At 41.1% G+C, this 18,065-nt stretch overlaps 1 protein-coding gene across 1 annotated transcript in view; it reads right to left on the minus strand.

Moving 5' to 3' along the window:
• Window positions 1-18,065, minus strand: part of BMPER (BMP binding endothelial regulator) — a 243,474-nt gene that overhangs the window by 92,052 nt on the left and 133,357 nt on the right. The window contains exons 8-11 of the mRNA XM_012638762.1: window positions 15,294-15,403; window positions 12,008-12,148; window positions 9,632-9,736; window positions 5,759-5,804 (exon numbers count right to left, since the gene is read on the minus strand). Of these exons, the coding sequence (XP_012494216.1) occupies window positions 5,759-5,804; window positions 9,632-9,736; window positions 12,008-12,148; window positions 15,294-15,403 (402 nt within the window). The remainder of the gene's footprint in view (window positions 1-5,758; window positions 5,805-9,631; window positions 9,737-12,007; window positions 12,149-15,293; window positions 15,404-18,065) is intronic.

An 18,065-nucleotide genomic window follows, 5' to 3' on the forward strand; every position in this document is an offset into this window, starting at 1 on the left:
GCATTACTTAAGCGCAAGATGGATGTGACAATCAGATGAGATCAAATGAGACAACCCATGACAGTGTTTGGACATACAGCAGATGCTAAATAAATATTAGCTGCTGCTGCTACTGCCGTTGCTATTATTGCTGTTGTGGTTATCTGATGAAGATGATGGTGGTGGTGATTAACTAATTGAAAACTCACTTATCGAGAGCTTAGCGAGTACTAGCAGCCTGTAGGAACTGGCAATAGGTGATGGAGAAAAGATGATCCTTAATAACTTCAGTCTCCTTCCACTCTGCACTAATTTGCAGCAAGAAAATTTAAAATAACAGCATCCCTTAGAACAGAACAGCATATAAAAGAGAAAACAAACCGATTTCCTCATGCTCCTTCCACTGCTTCTTCCACCACCGGTGTGGGGTCTCCCAGCCGCCACGTGTGGCAGGGCTGGGTTTTATTTGCCACCCCAGTCTGCCGTTGGGCCTCGGGAGCAGCGTCAAGCCCAACGCCAGATGCTCCAGCAGAAACTTCGGTGGCCACTTAGCTTAACACCTCCTTGGCAGGGCTAAAGTCAACACCACAAATTCTTATTCTACAAGCATCTTGAGCTCTGGTTTCAAATTTCCTTGCTTTCCTGAGTTAAGGACAGACTCTTGGTGCTAAGGGACCTGGAGTTGCTTACAGTCCTGGAGGCCAGAAACCTTGCTCAAAAAAATACGGAATTACTAATTTGTGGAACCTCTATCAGTGGAGATTTCTCATAAAATAGGCCCCAAGGTCACCGTTTCATTACTTTTTTTCAAGGAAATAAATGAAATTGTTGTTGTATTCCCCCTCCCACAGCTACTCTGCTTAATTGGAGATACCTGTCGGCATCCCAGGGGGCTTAAGTCAGATGTGCCAAAAACAGCTGGGGCTGCAGTGGGTATCTGGCAGGCATGGGCCCTCCCTCCGGGAGAGCAGGCTCACCAACGCTGCACGCAGCTGGAAACTAACCCTTGGGGGGTTTAAAAAGTCACCTGGCAACTGCGAGCCTCCTCGCACCCTGAGTTGCTGAAATTTGATATTTCCTGTTACTTGCGGGACATGAAGTTGAAGTTATTTCAATTAAATGCACATCTGTGCTCGGTATACCCTACCCGCCTCCGTGTTATGTAATTGGGAACTTTTCTTTTGGGTTGGGATTCTGATGCTTAGGTCTGATGTGGCTACAGGTACAGCTTAATGCAGCTGCGAGACCTGGGCTTGGGTATCCATGTCTAGGCTGCCTTTGGTTGCCTCTGATTTTATAGATAGTTACAAGATTAAATTTTCTCATATCATCAATCTGTCAGTCTCTCTTTCTCTCTCTCCATACACACACCCCCCGCACACACCTCTTATCAGTGAATGACGCTAAATATTATTTCCAGGTCTGAAAACAGATATTCTGCCAGCAAAGAATTTATCTGATTCAGGTCTCTGTTGGGTGGTTAGGTCAAGATTTCACCTACTATTTGCCAACACACAGTAAAACAACACTTCACATAAACCAAATGCTAGTGGCCTTCCTGGCACCGACCTCGTGGTCACACGAGGCTCGGCAGAGGCAAAGTGAGACTGGCTTCAGGCTGCAGCCTCATACTTCGGCAAGAAACAGCACTTGCACGAAGGCTTTATAAAGTTTGTTTAGCTCACTTCAAGTATTTTATTTTCAATAAGTCATCCAAACCAAATTTAACTTTTTTCAGTTGGATAGGGAGAAAGAGAGAATGTCCCATGTTATTAAAAGACAGCAATGATTTTCATACTTCCTTCAGGTCTGATTTTAAGAGAATTTTTTTTTTTTTTTTTTTAGTGTAATAGAATCATCACTGCCCTTCAGGCCAAGCCTGCAAATCCCGTCCTACTATGGGGAGTACAGCCAGTTTTCTGCCTCCATTACTGTTTCTTACTTACAGAATTGTAAATTACCATTATCGCTGGCTGTTGTAAAGAGGGGCCTATAAAAATTTTACTTCAGATTTCCTCTTTGCAACCACTTTCAGAAATCTGAGACAGCCCCCAAACACTACCAAGACTAAGACTAACCTAGGCAATAAAGAAGAAATTCTGTGGGATTTTAGAAACAGGCAATGCAATGCCACCACTGCTGGAAACAATATCACACTCATTTAAACTACTAAAGATAATCAAAATAAATTTTAGAGTACTCGAAGCTCTGTACTCAAGCCACCTCATTTATGTATGCATGTACACGTGTTCTTGACTCCTTGCAAAATAGGACTGGAAATAACTTACAGAAATACATACTAAATAATTCAAAATACATAAGAGTGAGCATATATGATGAAGTCAGAAGTAAGCTTATTACTCAAAAACTGCATTAGAGGTGGGCTGCAAATTTATTTCTAGCTTCTTGGTAATGAAAGCAAAGACAGCAACTTTTAATCAATCAAGATATAATTATGCCTTTATAATTTCTTGTAGGGCTAGGGAATTAAAATACAGAAACATATTCTATTAAACCTAAAGCTTCTGGTCTCACTTCACTCTCCTACTGCATCTAATCAAGATGTATTGAGAGTAAGTTATTGCTCCTAGTACCATAGCTGTTTATCTCTGCATTCCACATACTATTTCCCCCGTCCAGAATACCTGCGGTTCTCGACCAGGGGTGATTTTATCCCCCAGGGAACATTTGTCTGTGTCTGGAGACATTTTTGGTTGTCACAACCTAGAGGGGGGGTTACTACTGGCATTTAGTGGGTAGAGGCCAGAGATGCTACTAAACATTCTACAATGTGCAGGACAGCTCCCCACAACAAAGAATTATCTGGCTAAACTGTCAATAAGACTGAGGTTGAAAACTTCGCAGTAACCTAATGGAATGTGTGTGCGTGTGTGTGTGTGTGTGTGTGTGTGTGTGTGTATGTGTGTGTATGAGAGAGAGAGAGACGAATTTGTGTTTTAATAACATATAAATCAATGAATCAGTTGTTTTTCTGGCTTTAGAAAAGACCAGCCTTAGTTTGCAGTTTCAGCCTTGGTTTCTCTATGCTAGAAGTCCATATATCAGGAGCGCTTTCAGAATTTACAAAGGAGGAAAAAATGAGCCCTAAGGTTCGTTCCAGATCCTGGATACAATGACAAAGGAATTTCAGAATAAGAGGTCCTTAGGCCACAGCTAGAGGACATCTGACTAAGTCTACCTGAATGTGTTATGAAACACTGGGCATTGCTTAAAATTTGGAAGTCATCCCATCTCTTAATTCAGTCTGAACAAATAAGCCTCGTCAAAGAGAATGTGTTTTACAGCAATGATAGAAGAACTGCTGGAGAGCAGGAGAGAGTAAACAGATGGAAAGAACACCAAAGGAAATTGAGAAATAGCCATCTGATGACATAATTTAGATTTGGACAGAGAACCACATGCCTGGGCTCTTCCAGCAGCGGCTGACCTGCTAGATGCAGGTGCGGAGTGAGTGGCCTCCTGGTGCCCCGCCAGCTGGGTGGCTTTCTCCCTTGCCAATCGCCTCTCTCAGCGATGGAAGGCATGGGCTCATTCACACGTGTAACACCATACAGTACTTAATATGCCTGGTTAAAAGCTTGGTTCTATTTACTGTGCCCATCTCTCTATACTTCTTTTTTCTGTTTCTTTTTTTTTCTTTATAATAAGTTACCAGTCTTCTAATGGCTAGGAAAGGCCAGCTCATAATGAATAAACTAGTAAACTAATAATGAAACGTGGATTTTCTCTTAACTATCTCAATAATCACCTTCTTGATTCTTGCAACATAAAGTCACATCGTTCAATATGCAGGCTGTTTCTGTACAAGGTCGGCCACGTGTTTTTATGAAGCTGCTAAGCAGTGAGCCTGCCTGACAGCAATGCGATTGCAGCTGTAACATGTCTGCGCGCCTGCAAACGGGAAGGGTTAACTAGAACATACTAGGAGTTCCTGCGAGGGCTGTCTCTGCTTCATCTGGGAGCCACTTAATAGGGAAATGCGATTTCCAGTTCACATGATTCAGAGGGAAACTACAGCAGTGTAGGCTCGATTCTGCTCATCCAGGAAGGAATTAAGCTGAAGGCATCCACCGAACCATCCACAGTTTCCTCCAAGGGTCTCTGGGAGGATGATTAAATGTAATAGTCTATATATTTGTTTTTAGATCAACTAGTGTGTTAATCATAGCTAATTCTTCTTCCTGCATTATTCCTGGACTCTACTAAGTCATACTTCATTGGCCTCCTTTGAATTATTTATGTACTTCATTATCTTTGAAGGAAAGCTCTTTTATTAAATCTATAATTTAATTTCTGTTAATTCAACCAGCACTTTTATCCAGCATGCAATTGTTTAATAGCTCTCTGCCTCTGAAAATAATAATGTGTAGTAGATATATATAATATATAATATGTAATATATAATGTCTCTACATATCTATTGTCCAAAAGCACCAATTAATCAAAATTTTAAAAATAACAGAGTCGAGATAACTCTTAGTAATATAAACTCTGATTTTAGGTAAGTGGAAGAAACAAAACTGTTTCCATGTGAAAGCTGCTTTCAACTGTCATCAAGCCTACTTCTCTAAACTCAACTGGCTCATAAAATACTCTCTGACAGATTTCATGGCTTTGTTAATCCTGCTTGTCATATATTGGAACTAATTGGACAGTGACATTACTAACACGCCTCTTTCAATGAAACATTTCAGGAAGCTATCTCAAAACCCTATGAATTTGGGACTAAAATGGCAATTTGCTACTAGATGTAGGCATATATGTACATGTGGGGATGATATGACAGCTTTTGCTGCACTCTGTGTGATGAGCAGCAGAGTCTCAGACAGCTTTCAGAGTAGGTCATGTTTAGAAAGAATCTTCAAGATCTCAGATAAAAATATAGTTATGTGCCACATGATGATGTTTTGGTCAATGACAGACCACATAAACTAGATGACAGTGGTTCCATAAGGTTATAATACTGTATTTTTATCATACCTTCTCTGGTATAGATATGTTTAGATGCACAAATACTCACCATTGTGTTACAATTCCCTACAGTATTCGGTACAGTAACATGCTGCACAGGTTTGTAGCCTGGTAACAATAGGCTATGCCTAGGTGTGTAGTAGGCTATACCATCTGGGCTCATGTAAGTACACTCTATGATGTTCACACAATGCTGAAATCGCCTAAGGATGCATTTCTCAGAACACATTTCTTATCTAGTTAAGTGACATGTCTATAAAAGGGAGGCAAAACCATTGTCAGAACCATTGTCACAACCAATGACCTCTTGTTTTGTCTTTGCTAACAGCAACATTGGCTATGCCCAGGTGAAATGGTGAAGAGGTGGAGGTAGGGTGAGGAAGGAGGAAGTGCAATTGTTTGGTTTTATAATGAGAGAAGGAAAATCCCTCCTAAATTATGTATCATGTTTGGTTTTGCTGGATATCATTATCTTAGCCACTATGACTGCAAATGCTATTAGCAGTTAAAATGCACATTAAGTTATTTGGTCCTTTCAAAAACTTAATCAGACTATTTATCTTCTTAATCTCTCATAGCAACGAATTCTGATGGAAATAACTATATTGGTCTTACATGTGCTTCTGTGAGAGGATTACAATTGACTTAAGGTGTCTGTAGGGAGGTAGAATGATCCCATCCTATACCTGCAGAAATAAAGTGTGCAGAAAACTTACACCACTATTTTTCTTGTATTATAAAATGCAAAACAAATATTAACAGCACATTTTCAAAGGAGTATACTTACTTTCAGTGCAAATAGGACAACATCCTTTTCTGTTGAGAATTTTACCCTAATCAGAAGAAAAACAAATAAAGGTTAGTGTTAAGAAACAGGGTCTACTGAGGACAAATCTCTTTTTTAAATCTAATACCAGATAAACCAATGAAATCAGTCCAAGCTGTATTTGAACTCAATGCCGAGATGGTGATGATGATGGTGAAAATGAAGTTTCAAGTATCAGGTTCTAAGGCCAGGCAAAGTCATTCAGAAAGCTTTCCTGTTTTTATCCTCCAAGAAATATAATACCTAACGGGCTCATTGGTGTGATTTTTCTCACATGGAGGGAAGACGGAGACAGTCTGGACTCAACCTTTTCACTGATATCCATATCCAGCCCTCTAGAGACCAAGTGCACGCACATAAAAATGGGAATTGTCTGTCAACCTATCAATCCATGCAAAACCTTCTTTCTGTCTTTGCTTGTTGGAGGAGCCCAAACAATAAACTGTAATCCAAGCTTGATACTCATCCGGTCCTATGGATATGGGCAATAGCTGTGCTAAAGATCAAATTCAGTCAGATTTCTTCTTTCAGAAAGTTATATGTTACCCAAGTTAAGTCATTGTTGTGTAGTCAAAGCCAATGTAGCTGTGAGTTCTGAAATGCTAATTTTTCATTACCTTTCTAGAAATACAGTGCTATTGCCTATATTGCATGTCTTTAAATTTTTTTAATGCATGACATTTACAGGAGGAAGCATATTCTCAGGACCCATATCAGAGAATCAGTTGTCTTATCTCTGACTCAATGGTTAATCACAGAGGAAAACAGAAAAGGTGGAAGAAGATTAACATTTAGGGAGATCTTGCTATACAACGACATTTTACTTATGTTACCTAACATCAGGTTAGTTATAAAGATTCAATGATTTACACTTACAACACATTAAGGTTTAATGAATATTATAGGTTTAATGAATATATAGATTATTATTAATAATAATATAATCATTGTCATTAAGATGCACAAGAACCTCATGAACTGAATATTTCCCTTTTTGCAGGTGAAGAAATTGATGTCATGCAACACAGTAGTGGTAGAACCCAAAATCAAACTTAATTTTGTATGACCCTAAAGGCTGTGTTCTTTTCCACTACAGATTTTTATCCTTTTTAGTCCTTTATCTTTAAGAGAACTTAATATTTATAAAGTATCTACTATACATAAGACTGAGTGCTGTGCATTCCTCGTACTTTATTTCATTTAAACCTCACAACAACCCTCCAAATGCAGGTGTCCTTGCTCCCTGTTTACAGGGAACTAAGGACACACAGGCCACCGAGAGGCTGCCAAGGGCTGTGTCAAAGCCACACAGAGCATACCCTGCTCATTCACTCATTCACTACTGGTCAGTTGCATCCAGAATACCTTTAGGTACTCAAAAAAAAAAATTAGATTGACTTAAAAATGCTGGTTAATTATTGAAGAACTAGAGCCCAGGTCTGATTCATTTGCATCAGGTAGATCTAAAATGGTACATTAAAGGCTATGAGGACTTCGAATGAGACTTAAACCCAGCCCCATTCAGCTATCCCATAGTTTGGGGGCATCACAATGTATTTTCATTGCCTAGAGCTCTGCTGTCTGTTTCTATTTAGCACAGAGGTCTCCTTTGGTTTCTCATGACAAAGCAGTTGAGGACAAAGCCACGTGAGGTCCTCTCAGGCTCACAGAACGATGGCCCCAGGAGGATGGAGAAAGGTGCTCTACTCCAATGAAGAAAAGCCCTTTAAAGCCAAATCCCCAACCAGATGTGACTGATTCCCTACATCTGCATCTTGGCAGAAACTGCCATCTCCCTTCTTTGAAAAGGGATGAAAGTGGCCACTGTAATATCACTAAATTAGATGGAACTAAATCAAGGGCAAGCTGTGAAGTCAGAGCACCTAGATTATACGCAATTCAGTTGTGAAACTCTGGAGATGTTGCAGCCTTGTCTGTAAGACGAGACTATTAACAGCAGCCACCTCAGAGGAGTGGTCTCAGCGTTACATGAGATTAGTCCTATGACTACAGAGAAAGCCTCCGTACATATTAGCGATGGTGAGATGACAGTGTCGTGACAATCCAGTTCCCACCGGAACCCTCCAAGCCCTTCTCACAAATGACATTCCTTTGCCTCTGGGGGAGTTGCCAGGGAGGGTAGACAGGGAATCCAGCCATAAAACCCTTCTTCAACAAGATACACTTGCTTCTGGAATAAGAGATGTCCAGTAGCCAGGAAGGATAGAGCAGGAATTAGAGGCTGCTCCTATTTTTTTTTTTAATTTCCCCAGGCAATGTAGAGGAGGGGAAGTAAGTTTTTAACAAGATTTCCATGGTAGAACTAAGTTATCTTCCAAAGACCTTGTGCTGGCCCTGGAGAGGGGAAAGTGTGGAATGGTTGGAAAGATGCCCAGAAACAGAAAGGTGGCCCTGGAGGCAGGAGCCTTGTCAGGGGCACTGACGAGCTTCGACAGGACGTGGAGGGGGTGGGGTGGGGAAAAAGCCTTCGCTTGGAGGGGTGGGTACTCCCGGCCCAAATGTGGTCCACAAAGAAGGAACGTTACAGAGACGCCAGTGACAGCAAGAGCGCTGACCTCCCCGCAGCAAGAGCACAATGAAAACCATCAATCCTGCTACAAGTGGCAGAACTCATGTGAAGCTGGAAACTCCACAGCGGCCTGCTGAGGCTAGTTACTTGAGCCACCAGGTTGGCACAGCATCCTGTTTTTGTCTTGTAGAATAAGGAAGCCCATTATTACTAACATGTGCTGCAAGAGTTCATTAGCAGCGAGGGTTCCCGGAGGACTGGCATAAATGATGTGATCCCATTCTTCCCAATGAATATTTATAAGCAGACCATGTTCAAGTCTACTTATTGTATCTCCTTTTTTTTCCTTTTATGGGAGGTTTTCAGTTTTATGTCTGAGCTTTTTTAAAGCAAGACTAATTAGGGTTTTTTTTTTTTTTCCTTTTTTTCTCCCCTCTTTATTCAGTTGTGCAATAGCAACAGCTGTTGTTTTTTGTGCCTCATTTGGCACTCAAGTAAAAACAGCAACTTTTTGTTTATAATAATAACAGATGTGAATAAAATTAAAAGCTGTCTATAACAGAGAAGGGAGGACATGTCCTGAATATATGGATATGTTTTTTTTCATTCATGGGAAGGTATTGAATAGGTTTGACATTTTTCCAAAATGCATAAAACCTTGAAAGGTTTCAAGTTGCTGAGGTGAATTCAATGAAGCTCATGCTTTAGAAGATAATGGTTTCTTTATTCAGTGTGCTGGGACTATGGGTTTTTGAAAAGAGATATTTCCATAAGGACACTATTTCCATTTGGGGCTACAATGGAAGCCAGGGTTAGAGAGAGAAAACTTCAGCAAAGAAGTCAGGAGATGCTGCTAAGCAGGAGAAACCCCTTGAAGAGTTTATTAATAAACAACCACATATTGCTTTGAATGGCCATTAGAAGAAATCTCTGATTTGAGAAGGGAAAGAAAGGAAGAAAAGGCAAAAGATGGATTTGGTGTTCAACAAAAAACACGGCAAAAGAAAACAAGGAAGCAAATATAACAAGGAGTTGGAGAAGTTTTTTTAAAAAGCTGAGAGAAGTTAACATAGGAAATCAGAGTTGGGAGAAGAGCAAGGCAAGAGCTAGCTATTTTCATGCAAGGCTAGAATCTGCAGAAAAGAAGGAGCCAGCTTTGCAAGGGGCGTTTGGCTACTCGGGAACATGACAGCTCTGGCGGATCTGGAGTCTGTGTTCAGGAGGTAGCATGGGACCACGCTGCACATAGGACATTTGAAAAGACACTACAGTGAAGAGAAAGTCAACCTGCATTACACACGTACCTGAGGGCAGCTGCTGATGGGAATGCACTGCTTCTTGCGACACTCTGTCCTGCCTTTCACACAAGCACAGATGGTGCAATTGACAGAGGACCACATCTCTCCATCCTACAGGAGAGAGCACAGGATTCTGCCATCAGATGGAGGCTGACAGGAGCTGAGCCAACAGGCTGTGACTTCTCCACGGAGGAAAGAATTTTTTACCCTGAGTGAGGGAGGCTATCATTAGACTAAATGACTCTGAGGTGTCTGTCTACACCCAGTGATTTAAGATAAAGATTAATGAAGATTTCTGGCTGTATGTATGAATGTGCAAGTATGTGTGTATGTGTTTGTGTGTGTGTGTGTGTGTGTGTGTGTGTTCCCCCTCCAGGATATAAAAAGAATTCTTGTGTGTCTAACCAAGCCATATCTATATCTTGTTCCTCATGCATTAGTTTGACCCTAGGAGACAAAGACGTGTAAATTTTCATACCTGATGCAATAACAAATATCTAATTTTTCCTTGTTGATAGGACTGAAATATTTAAGCCATCCCAGGCACCAATGGTTAATTGAGATGTTCAGGGGTGATTAATTATCAGATGTGTCACGGTTCTGGACCACACGGGACATACAAAGAACAGTGGTTAATGCCGATGACTACCAGCGCCCGCCCAGGCAGACACCTGATGGGTAAGCCATCCGAAAATGCAAAAAATACCAAACTCAGACAGAAGACTCCAAGAGTCATGCATATCCTGTCCCTGCCTATCTGGGTACTCTCCTCTCACAAAGCAGGGGAGTACATGGGGACACATTTCCTAGGTTAGACCCTTGCTCAGACAGAAAGAGCTATTTGAGGAATTTCTTTGGCTCATCAGATTTATAATCAGCAATTGCCAAACACTCAGCCACAAGAAGCCTGTGTATCTCTAGGGAAGGGGCAAGGATGTGCATCCTTGCTTGTGGGTAAAATGATCACAGACAGTAGAGTTGGGCCTGAAAACAAAACAAGGATTCCTTCCCAGGTTTGAGGATCCAAGCAGCAAATTTGGTTAAAAACAGATAAATAAGTTAATATTGTTGATGACTCCTCTTCCTCTTCCCCTCCCTCACTTTTTGAAGATATTTAAGGACTACCTAACCTACCCTCTAGTGCTCTTCAGGAAAGAAAGACCTAACTAAATCTGCCTTAAAGGGCACCTGACTGTTCCAAGTCCTCTGCGTAGGACTAGGACTCAATGTCTAGGACTCAATGTCTCTAAATTATTTCAGATCTCAGTCACTTAAAGGAACCTTTTACAAGGTGACTTAAAAGTGCATTGCACACAACACCATTGTAAGAGTGAGTCTATTTCATTTGGGTGCTCTGGAGATTGAGAGTGACTTTATGTAAAGAGGACATATGAGTGGCTCTGAAAGCCTGGTATAAATACAAGCATGCCTCCCTCTCTCTTGGGCATGGCACGCCATGTCTTCTTCCTGATTGCATCAGCACCAAGACCTCTCCCTCCAACTATGCCAGTGTGACAGGAAGCCTAGCTCAGTGCAGCGTGCCTGCAGAGCTCCCACATCTCGCTTGATTCTGAAGATCTCAATTCTCACAGGTATCATAAGGTGACACCTTCAGCTACAGAGTGACTTCCTCCACCCCTGGGGAAAACAGACTAGATGGGAGGGGTGGTACTTTGGACAAAGCCGACGATCTGCATTCTGAAGTATAAATGGTCACCGCACAGCTCCCCACTTGGGGTCCCCAGAAAAATAGTGTAAAACATACCTGAGATGCATTTCAGATGGTCCAGAGACAACCCTTTTAGTTCAGCTGGGGGAGGGCTCACTCACCTGTGCTCAACTACTGTGCTGGCCTTGTATACCATGAACATCCTCACCCGAACAGCTTCCATATGAGACAATCTCTCTTTGAAAAGGTAGCTTTGTGAAAAGCTTCTAAAAGTATCAAGCTATAGAGATCCATCAGGCTCTTGACAAAGGTCATAATCTTGACTCGGGTCACTGAGCATCTCCAACTGGATGAGGTACTCTTGGGCATTTGGCCACCCACAACCACACCATCCATGGGACATCTCAACTCAGCCCAATTCCTGGGTGACCACGTTTGGAAAATATAATAATGTTTTACAGGTTGAAAATATTTCAGCAAAAATATAGCCAAAGAAAAACATTTTTCAAACAGTGGTTTCTCTGCCCCTTTCTGCACTTGATTCTAAATATATATAATACTGTAATATAAATAAATATATTATATATGCACAAACATACTTATATATATGTATATATAAATTATGGGATAATCCAATCTGCATTTTTTTCTGGAGCTTTTTAATAGTAAATCTAGTAGTACAGTAGTTTCCATGAGTTCATTGCATGACATACCCGGAAAATCTTGTTGCCAAACTTGCACATTTTGATGTCTTCTGGGGGCACTCGCAGGAGGCACTCTTCACAACAGCCCTCCCCACCTTTGTTGCAGCTGCCAGGGCGGGAGCACTTCTTCTTACATATGACAGTAGAATCCTGGGGGCACAAGAGCAAACTAGAAATTAAAAATGATTTTCACCTCCACCAAATATCCTGTCTGGCCTTCCTTTAACAACCCACAACTAACCGTTTCAAAACATATTGCCTAGATACCATATTTTAATTTATTGCAATAAATCTTTCCTTCACTTCAAAATGTTATTTCTTGCTTAAGTATCTGGACTAGAATAGAAGGGAGCTATGGAGAGTAGGGCATACAATCCCCACCTCCCAGGGGTTCACAACCTCGTGCTCCAGCGACTGATGAGCTGGCTCCAGCCAGCACATGGCAAGAAAGCCCAGCTCATAGTAGACCCACCAGTTTCCTTCTTCCCACCCTTTGCCGGATTCGCATCCTGCATTAGCAATGCTCTCTTGGGTCTCCTCCAAGGCCTTACGGAGTTTAACATGAAGGTAGGATATCTTTGATCAGAGAATAAAAATTATGACCAATGCACCACATCAAGATGAAATTCCTCAGGTGTGTTCTGTGTTCACAAAGGAACTTTGCGAAAAATTTCAAAACTGGACCAGGGTTTTAGAGCTTTACCATAAACAGAGTGACCTTGACCAGGTCACTTAACCTCCGAGGGTGAAAAGTTTATATCCGTAACTTAAAGGAGTATGGCTTCCTTCCTAAAGAAGTGCTATTCCACCTATTCCTTCTCAGGTTTACCATGCATTTTAAATTTAAAGTACCTGGCACATAGAAATTATTATAAACCAACTCAGAAATTGGAAAAAATTAATTCTTTGTCAAACTACATGTCCCGATTTCTTGTTTTAAAAACAAGGTCACTCACTAGCTCTCAAATAATGCATACTTCACTGCAGATCTCCCCACTTTCATAATGGGTATTATATATATAATCTCACTAGACCGTGGTGCTTGGCACTGGGTTAAGCAGTGAGAATACAGAGATGGATGAAGGTACTTCTCTCCTCAAGGGGTTCACAGTGTAAGAAGAGAGGTAACCATGCAAACAAGTAAATTGCAATGTAATGTGGTAAACAGCACTAGTAAAGGTGTAGAGATAGCAGAGAAGAAGAAAAAATTACCTAGGAAAGCCTCTCTGGAAGAGGTCACATTGAGATAGGAAGTTGTGGATGAAATGGAGTTTGATAATCAAATTTAAAGGCAATAACACTGCAGGTAGAGGAATCATCACATGAAGCACAGACATCTGAAACAGTACTGCATTTAGCAAACTATAGTTGACCCTTTAACAACACGTGTGTGAACTGCACAGGTCCACTTCACTTACATGCAGATTTTTTTCAATAAAAGTTACACCAAGTGTGCCCGCCTCTCCTGCCTCCTCACCCACCTCCTCCAACTCTTCCTCCTCTGCCACTTCTGAGACAACACCATCAACCCCTCATCCTCCTCCTCTTCAGCTTACTCAATCTGAAGATGATGAGGATGAAGGCCTTTATGATGACCCACTTCCACTTAATGAACAGTAAATACATTTTCTCTTCCTTATGATCTTCTTAATAACACTTTCTTTTCCCTAGCTTACTTTATTGCAGGAATACAGTATATAATACACATAGCATACAAAATACATGTTGATCAACTGTTTATGGTATCAGTGAGGCTTCCAGTCAACAGTAGGATATCAATAGTCGAGTTGTGGGGGAAGTCAAAAGTTATACATGGATTTTCAATTGTGCAGGGGTTGATGCCCCTAACCCCTGCATTGTTCAAGGGCAGATGTATTAAACAGTTCCCTGCATCTGCCATGGAAATCGTGAGGTACACTAGCTGGGAATGCTGGAGAGGGAAGCTCTGAGCAGGTAGAAAATGATACTGATTACCCAAAATGATTGCAGCTTGATTTTTCAGGCATCATGAATTCATACTCTGATACTCTGATAAAATAGCCTCTTGGAGGAAAAGTATTAATTACACATCTTGTTAAGTACCAGGACATACTGCCTAATCATCTCTCAAAGAATCCGTGAACCAAAGCATGGCAAGCAGAACTCAATCTCATTCATGAGATGCCTGGCTTTCCTGTAATCAAGAGAATCAGGAATGTGATGTGTTTCATCAAAGGCTCAGTAACCCCAAGAGGAAGCTATAACCTGCGAAATTCTTAGTGGAAAAGAGAAGTCCTGAGGGTGGAGGCTAAAGCAAAAAGAAGCAGTTTCTATATTTTAACACAGGATAACACAAACCACAGGAGGACAAGGGGCCTCAGGAAAATATTTTGAGGCTTAGGAATTACTCCTTGTTCAGTGTTTAAGGGAACAGACAGTTCATCCCTGACACAGCCACCCCCCGAAACGGTGCGTGCTACTTAACAAAGCATGCCTCCAGTAATCAGGAACTGCTGAACTCTAATCCCAGCTACTGACTCATACTTGACACTGAAAAAAGATCCTCTATTTCCCTCTCTAGGCCTTTAACTATTAAAAACAAAACAACAACAACCATCATCACCAAAATGTATTTTAAACTCATGTCACACAGATGTGATTCATTAACTCACTAATGAATAATCCTAAAGTCCTCCATGATAAATGCCTCTCTTCTTGGTTTCAAAAATACATCACTGCATAAGCACAGGCTATGAATGTGTGATGTGTGCCCCTTTAAAATTCTGGAGCTGTGGAATCCGTTCTTTACCAGTAATTAGACTTTCGATTGCCTTTTGCAAAAAAAATGAGAAATGGCTCAAGTAAGACATGGTACAATGAACAACACATGAATACTCTCTTCCCAAACTCCCAGGTTTATCTTGGTGATGAACTGTAAATTCATGCCTTTCTTCTCTCTTGAATGTGATTAAAGCCATTTTTATTGCCAGGTGTGTTGCAGAATTCATCTTGGATAATTAGAGCCAGAGAACACTGTCACATGTATTTGTCTGATTTTAGAAAATCCTCAGAACAGCCTCTCAGAGTTTGGTTTTCACTACCAAAAGCTAACTTGTTGGTCCGCAGAAGATGACAGGGAGTTATAATGTGGGTTCTATGTATGAACTTATACATGGCCTTGAGTGTAATTTTACTTGGAAAATAGCATCAATAATGCCTCACACCAATAAATATCACACCATCGCCTTTGGCTATGTTAACACTAAAACCCAAATTCCTGCCATTGTTGATCCATGGCCTTTCAGAGCTACCTTACCCTGCAGGTGCATGTTGTGCAGTTATCATAGAGAAATGAGGATCCGTTGTCGTAAACATCGCTCCGAAAGAGGCAGCTCCCAAAGGGGAGGTCAAACACTTTCCTCTGACCTAGAGGGAAGCAACAGCACAGTTTAAGCAAGACAGAACCAGAGATGTCCCATTTTGTCATCAGCAGTCACATCACAGGACTGTTAAACATTCCCACGACACCGGGTATGGTATATCTGCTGCACAAAAATAAAACCTTGGGTCATATGTGCCCAAAGGACCCCCAGGGGTCATTAATTTAGAGAATCGTTGTTTAAAAGAGTTTGATTCCACAATGAACTTTGTAAGTTCAACAAATCTATTACGTGTCCACTATAGTGAACCAAGATAATGAAGACATAAGCCCCCTTCAAGAAGTTCACGGTCTAGTGTGAAGGCAAACCATAAACAAAAGATTATTTCAATACAATGGTATAGTAAGTTCTGAAAAAAAGTCAACCTAGGAACTGTGAAGACAGGGAGGTCAGAGAAGACTTTTTGGAAGATGTAATGCATGAGATGCATCTTAACAAACAAGCAAAATTATCTAAAAAGTGGGTATTGGTAGAGAGGGTAGGTGGAGGTATGGGGAGTCAAAATATCCCAGAAAGGACTAGAATGAGCAAAAAGAAGAACTAATGAAATATCATTGCTATGGTCTGAATGTTTGTGTTCCCACAAAATTCACATGTTAAACCTAATCACCGATGCGATGGTATTAGGAGACGGGGCCTTTGAAAGGTGATTAGGTCATGACAGCAAAGCCCTCATGAATTGGATTCGTGCCTTAATAAAAGAGGCCCCAGAGAGATTCTCATTTCTTCCACCACAGCAAGAAGATGCCATCTATGAGCCAAAAAATGGGCCTTCATCAGACACCAAACCTGCTAGCAACTTGACCTTGAACTTACCAGCAGCCTCTTGAACTATGGGAAATAAATTTCTGTCTTTAAAAGCTACACAGTTTATGGTGTTTTGTTAAAGCAACCTGAACACACTAAAGCAGCATCTCAGTTAAGAAAGTACATAAAGGTATAAAGGGAGAAGCTAACTCACAGTGTGCACAGAGGCAGAACACAACTCCATGTGTCAGCGTCCAGCCTTTCATCAGCACACCATCTCTGTAGAATTACCTTGGTTTTCCCCAATGTGAGGACTGGATTGGCAACCAAAAGAGCAATCCGAAATAAAGACTACAATCCCATTTCCCCCTTTCTTTTAGTATTTGAGTTTCTTCTCCTTAAAGCACATTAAAACATCTCTGAAATGTTACTTTAATTAAGGACCAAGTTAGAAAGCCAAGGATTCATGTTCACCGATCAAATCTCCATGCACACTCCTCTTTTTTCTTGCAAAAATATTAATAGCAACCTTTACAAATACACACTAAATGTTATTCTTAGAGTTGTGGGAATTACTATTAGCAGGAGTCAAGAAAAAATGCTATCTTCTTAACAAGGTCGGTCTCGAGGTCAGGTTACGGTATAGATGCAGAACCAAATCACTAGTTTGATTCTCGCCATCAGGAGCAAACATGTTGGATCCCACCTATGGACTCCCTCATGACCTTGAGTCTGATTTCTCCAGTTCTCACCGACTTTACTCATAAATAAAATGGCATTGACAGTGCCACCTCACCATATCACCACCTCTATCTGCAGTGTTAATATCAAAGTATACAACCAAAAACTCTGCCATGGTTAGGCAAATTTAGCATAGCGACTAGTAATAGCCCAACTAACACAGGTATTCTTATGTGTACACCCAGGTCCTGGGTCTCGTGAACTTCCTGAGAACTTCCAGAATAAATTAGAAGATTATCTGCAAAATAAAAAAATTCATCCTTTCCCTATATATTCCTCTAGGGAACCTCTCTAAGATTACCCTGAAGTGTCAGAAAGCTGTGTGCAGCCTGGACCACATGGATTTGATCCTTCCCATTATGATTACTTCTGTCCAATCACGCCTTAGTATTAGGACATTATAATACAAGAAATATCACTAAGCAGTTAATTTTTTTTGTATTTACTCTAAGATGGTGAAGTCATTTTTCACTACTTTAAATATTACCCTCTTTTTATCAATTCATCAGAGATATATTTCTGTCCTTTAAGAATTGAAAATAGTTCCACTTGGCCAGGCTCTTCAGTGGCTCATGCCTGCAATCCCAGCCCTCTGGGAGGCCGAGGCAGGAGGATCACTTGAGCTCAGGAGTTCAAGATCAGCCTGAGCAAGAGCAAGACCCCATCTCTACTAAAAACAGAAAAATAAGCCAGGCATCGTGGCGTGTGCCTGTAGTCCCAGGTATTAGGACGCTGAGGCAGGAAGATGGCTTGAGCCCAGGAGTTGGAGGTTGCAGTGAGCTATGACAACACCACTGCACTCTACCCAGGGCAACAGACAGTTTTTTCCTGTCTCAAAAAAAAATAGCTCTGCTTTAGTTGAGTAATTTCTTTTGTGTGTGTGATAGCCTGGTTTGTCTTTTTACCATCTTTCATCTACATGTGCTTCATGTCTTTTGTAAGTGGCCTTTAATACTTTCCGGCAAAAAGCAGAGGATAAATAAATATATAGACACAGAGCTCCATGCAGAAGCCTCCTTCTCCACCAGTCAAAATACATCTTCTTCATGGCTGAGCCCACACTGTGTCTGCAGAGCCCTTTCCCCTCTTAAGAGAAATGGCTCCTTCCTGTGTCCCCACAGCCTGTTGCTTGCACTGCCTTTATAGTACTCAATATTGTT

This window comes from Propithecus coquereli, unplaced genomic scaffold (assembly GCF_000956105.1).
Source record: "Propithecus coquereli isolate 6110/MARCELLA unplaced genomic scaffold, Pcoq_1.0 Scaffold134, whole genome shotgun sequence".
In the NCBI taxonomy this organism is placed as follows: domain Eukaryota; kingdom Metazoa; phylum Chordata; class Mammalia; order Primates; family Indriidae; genus Propithecus; species Propithecus coquereli.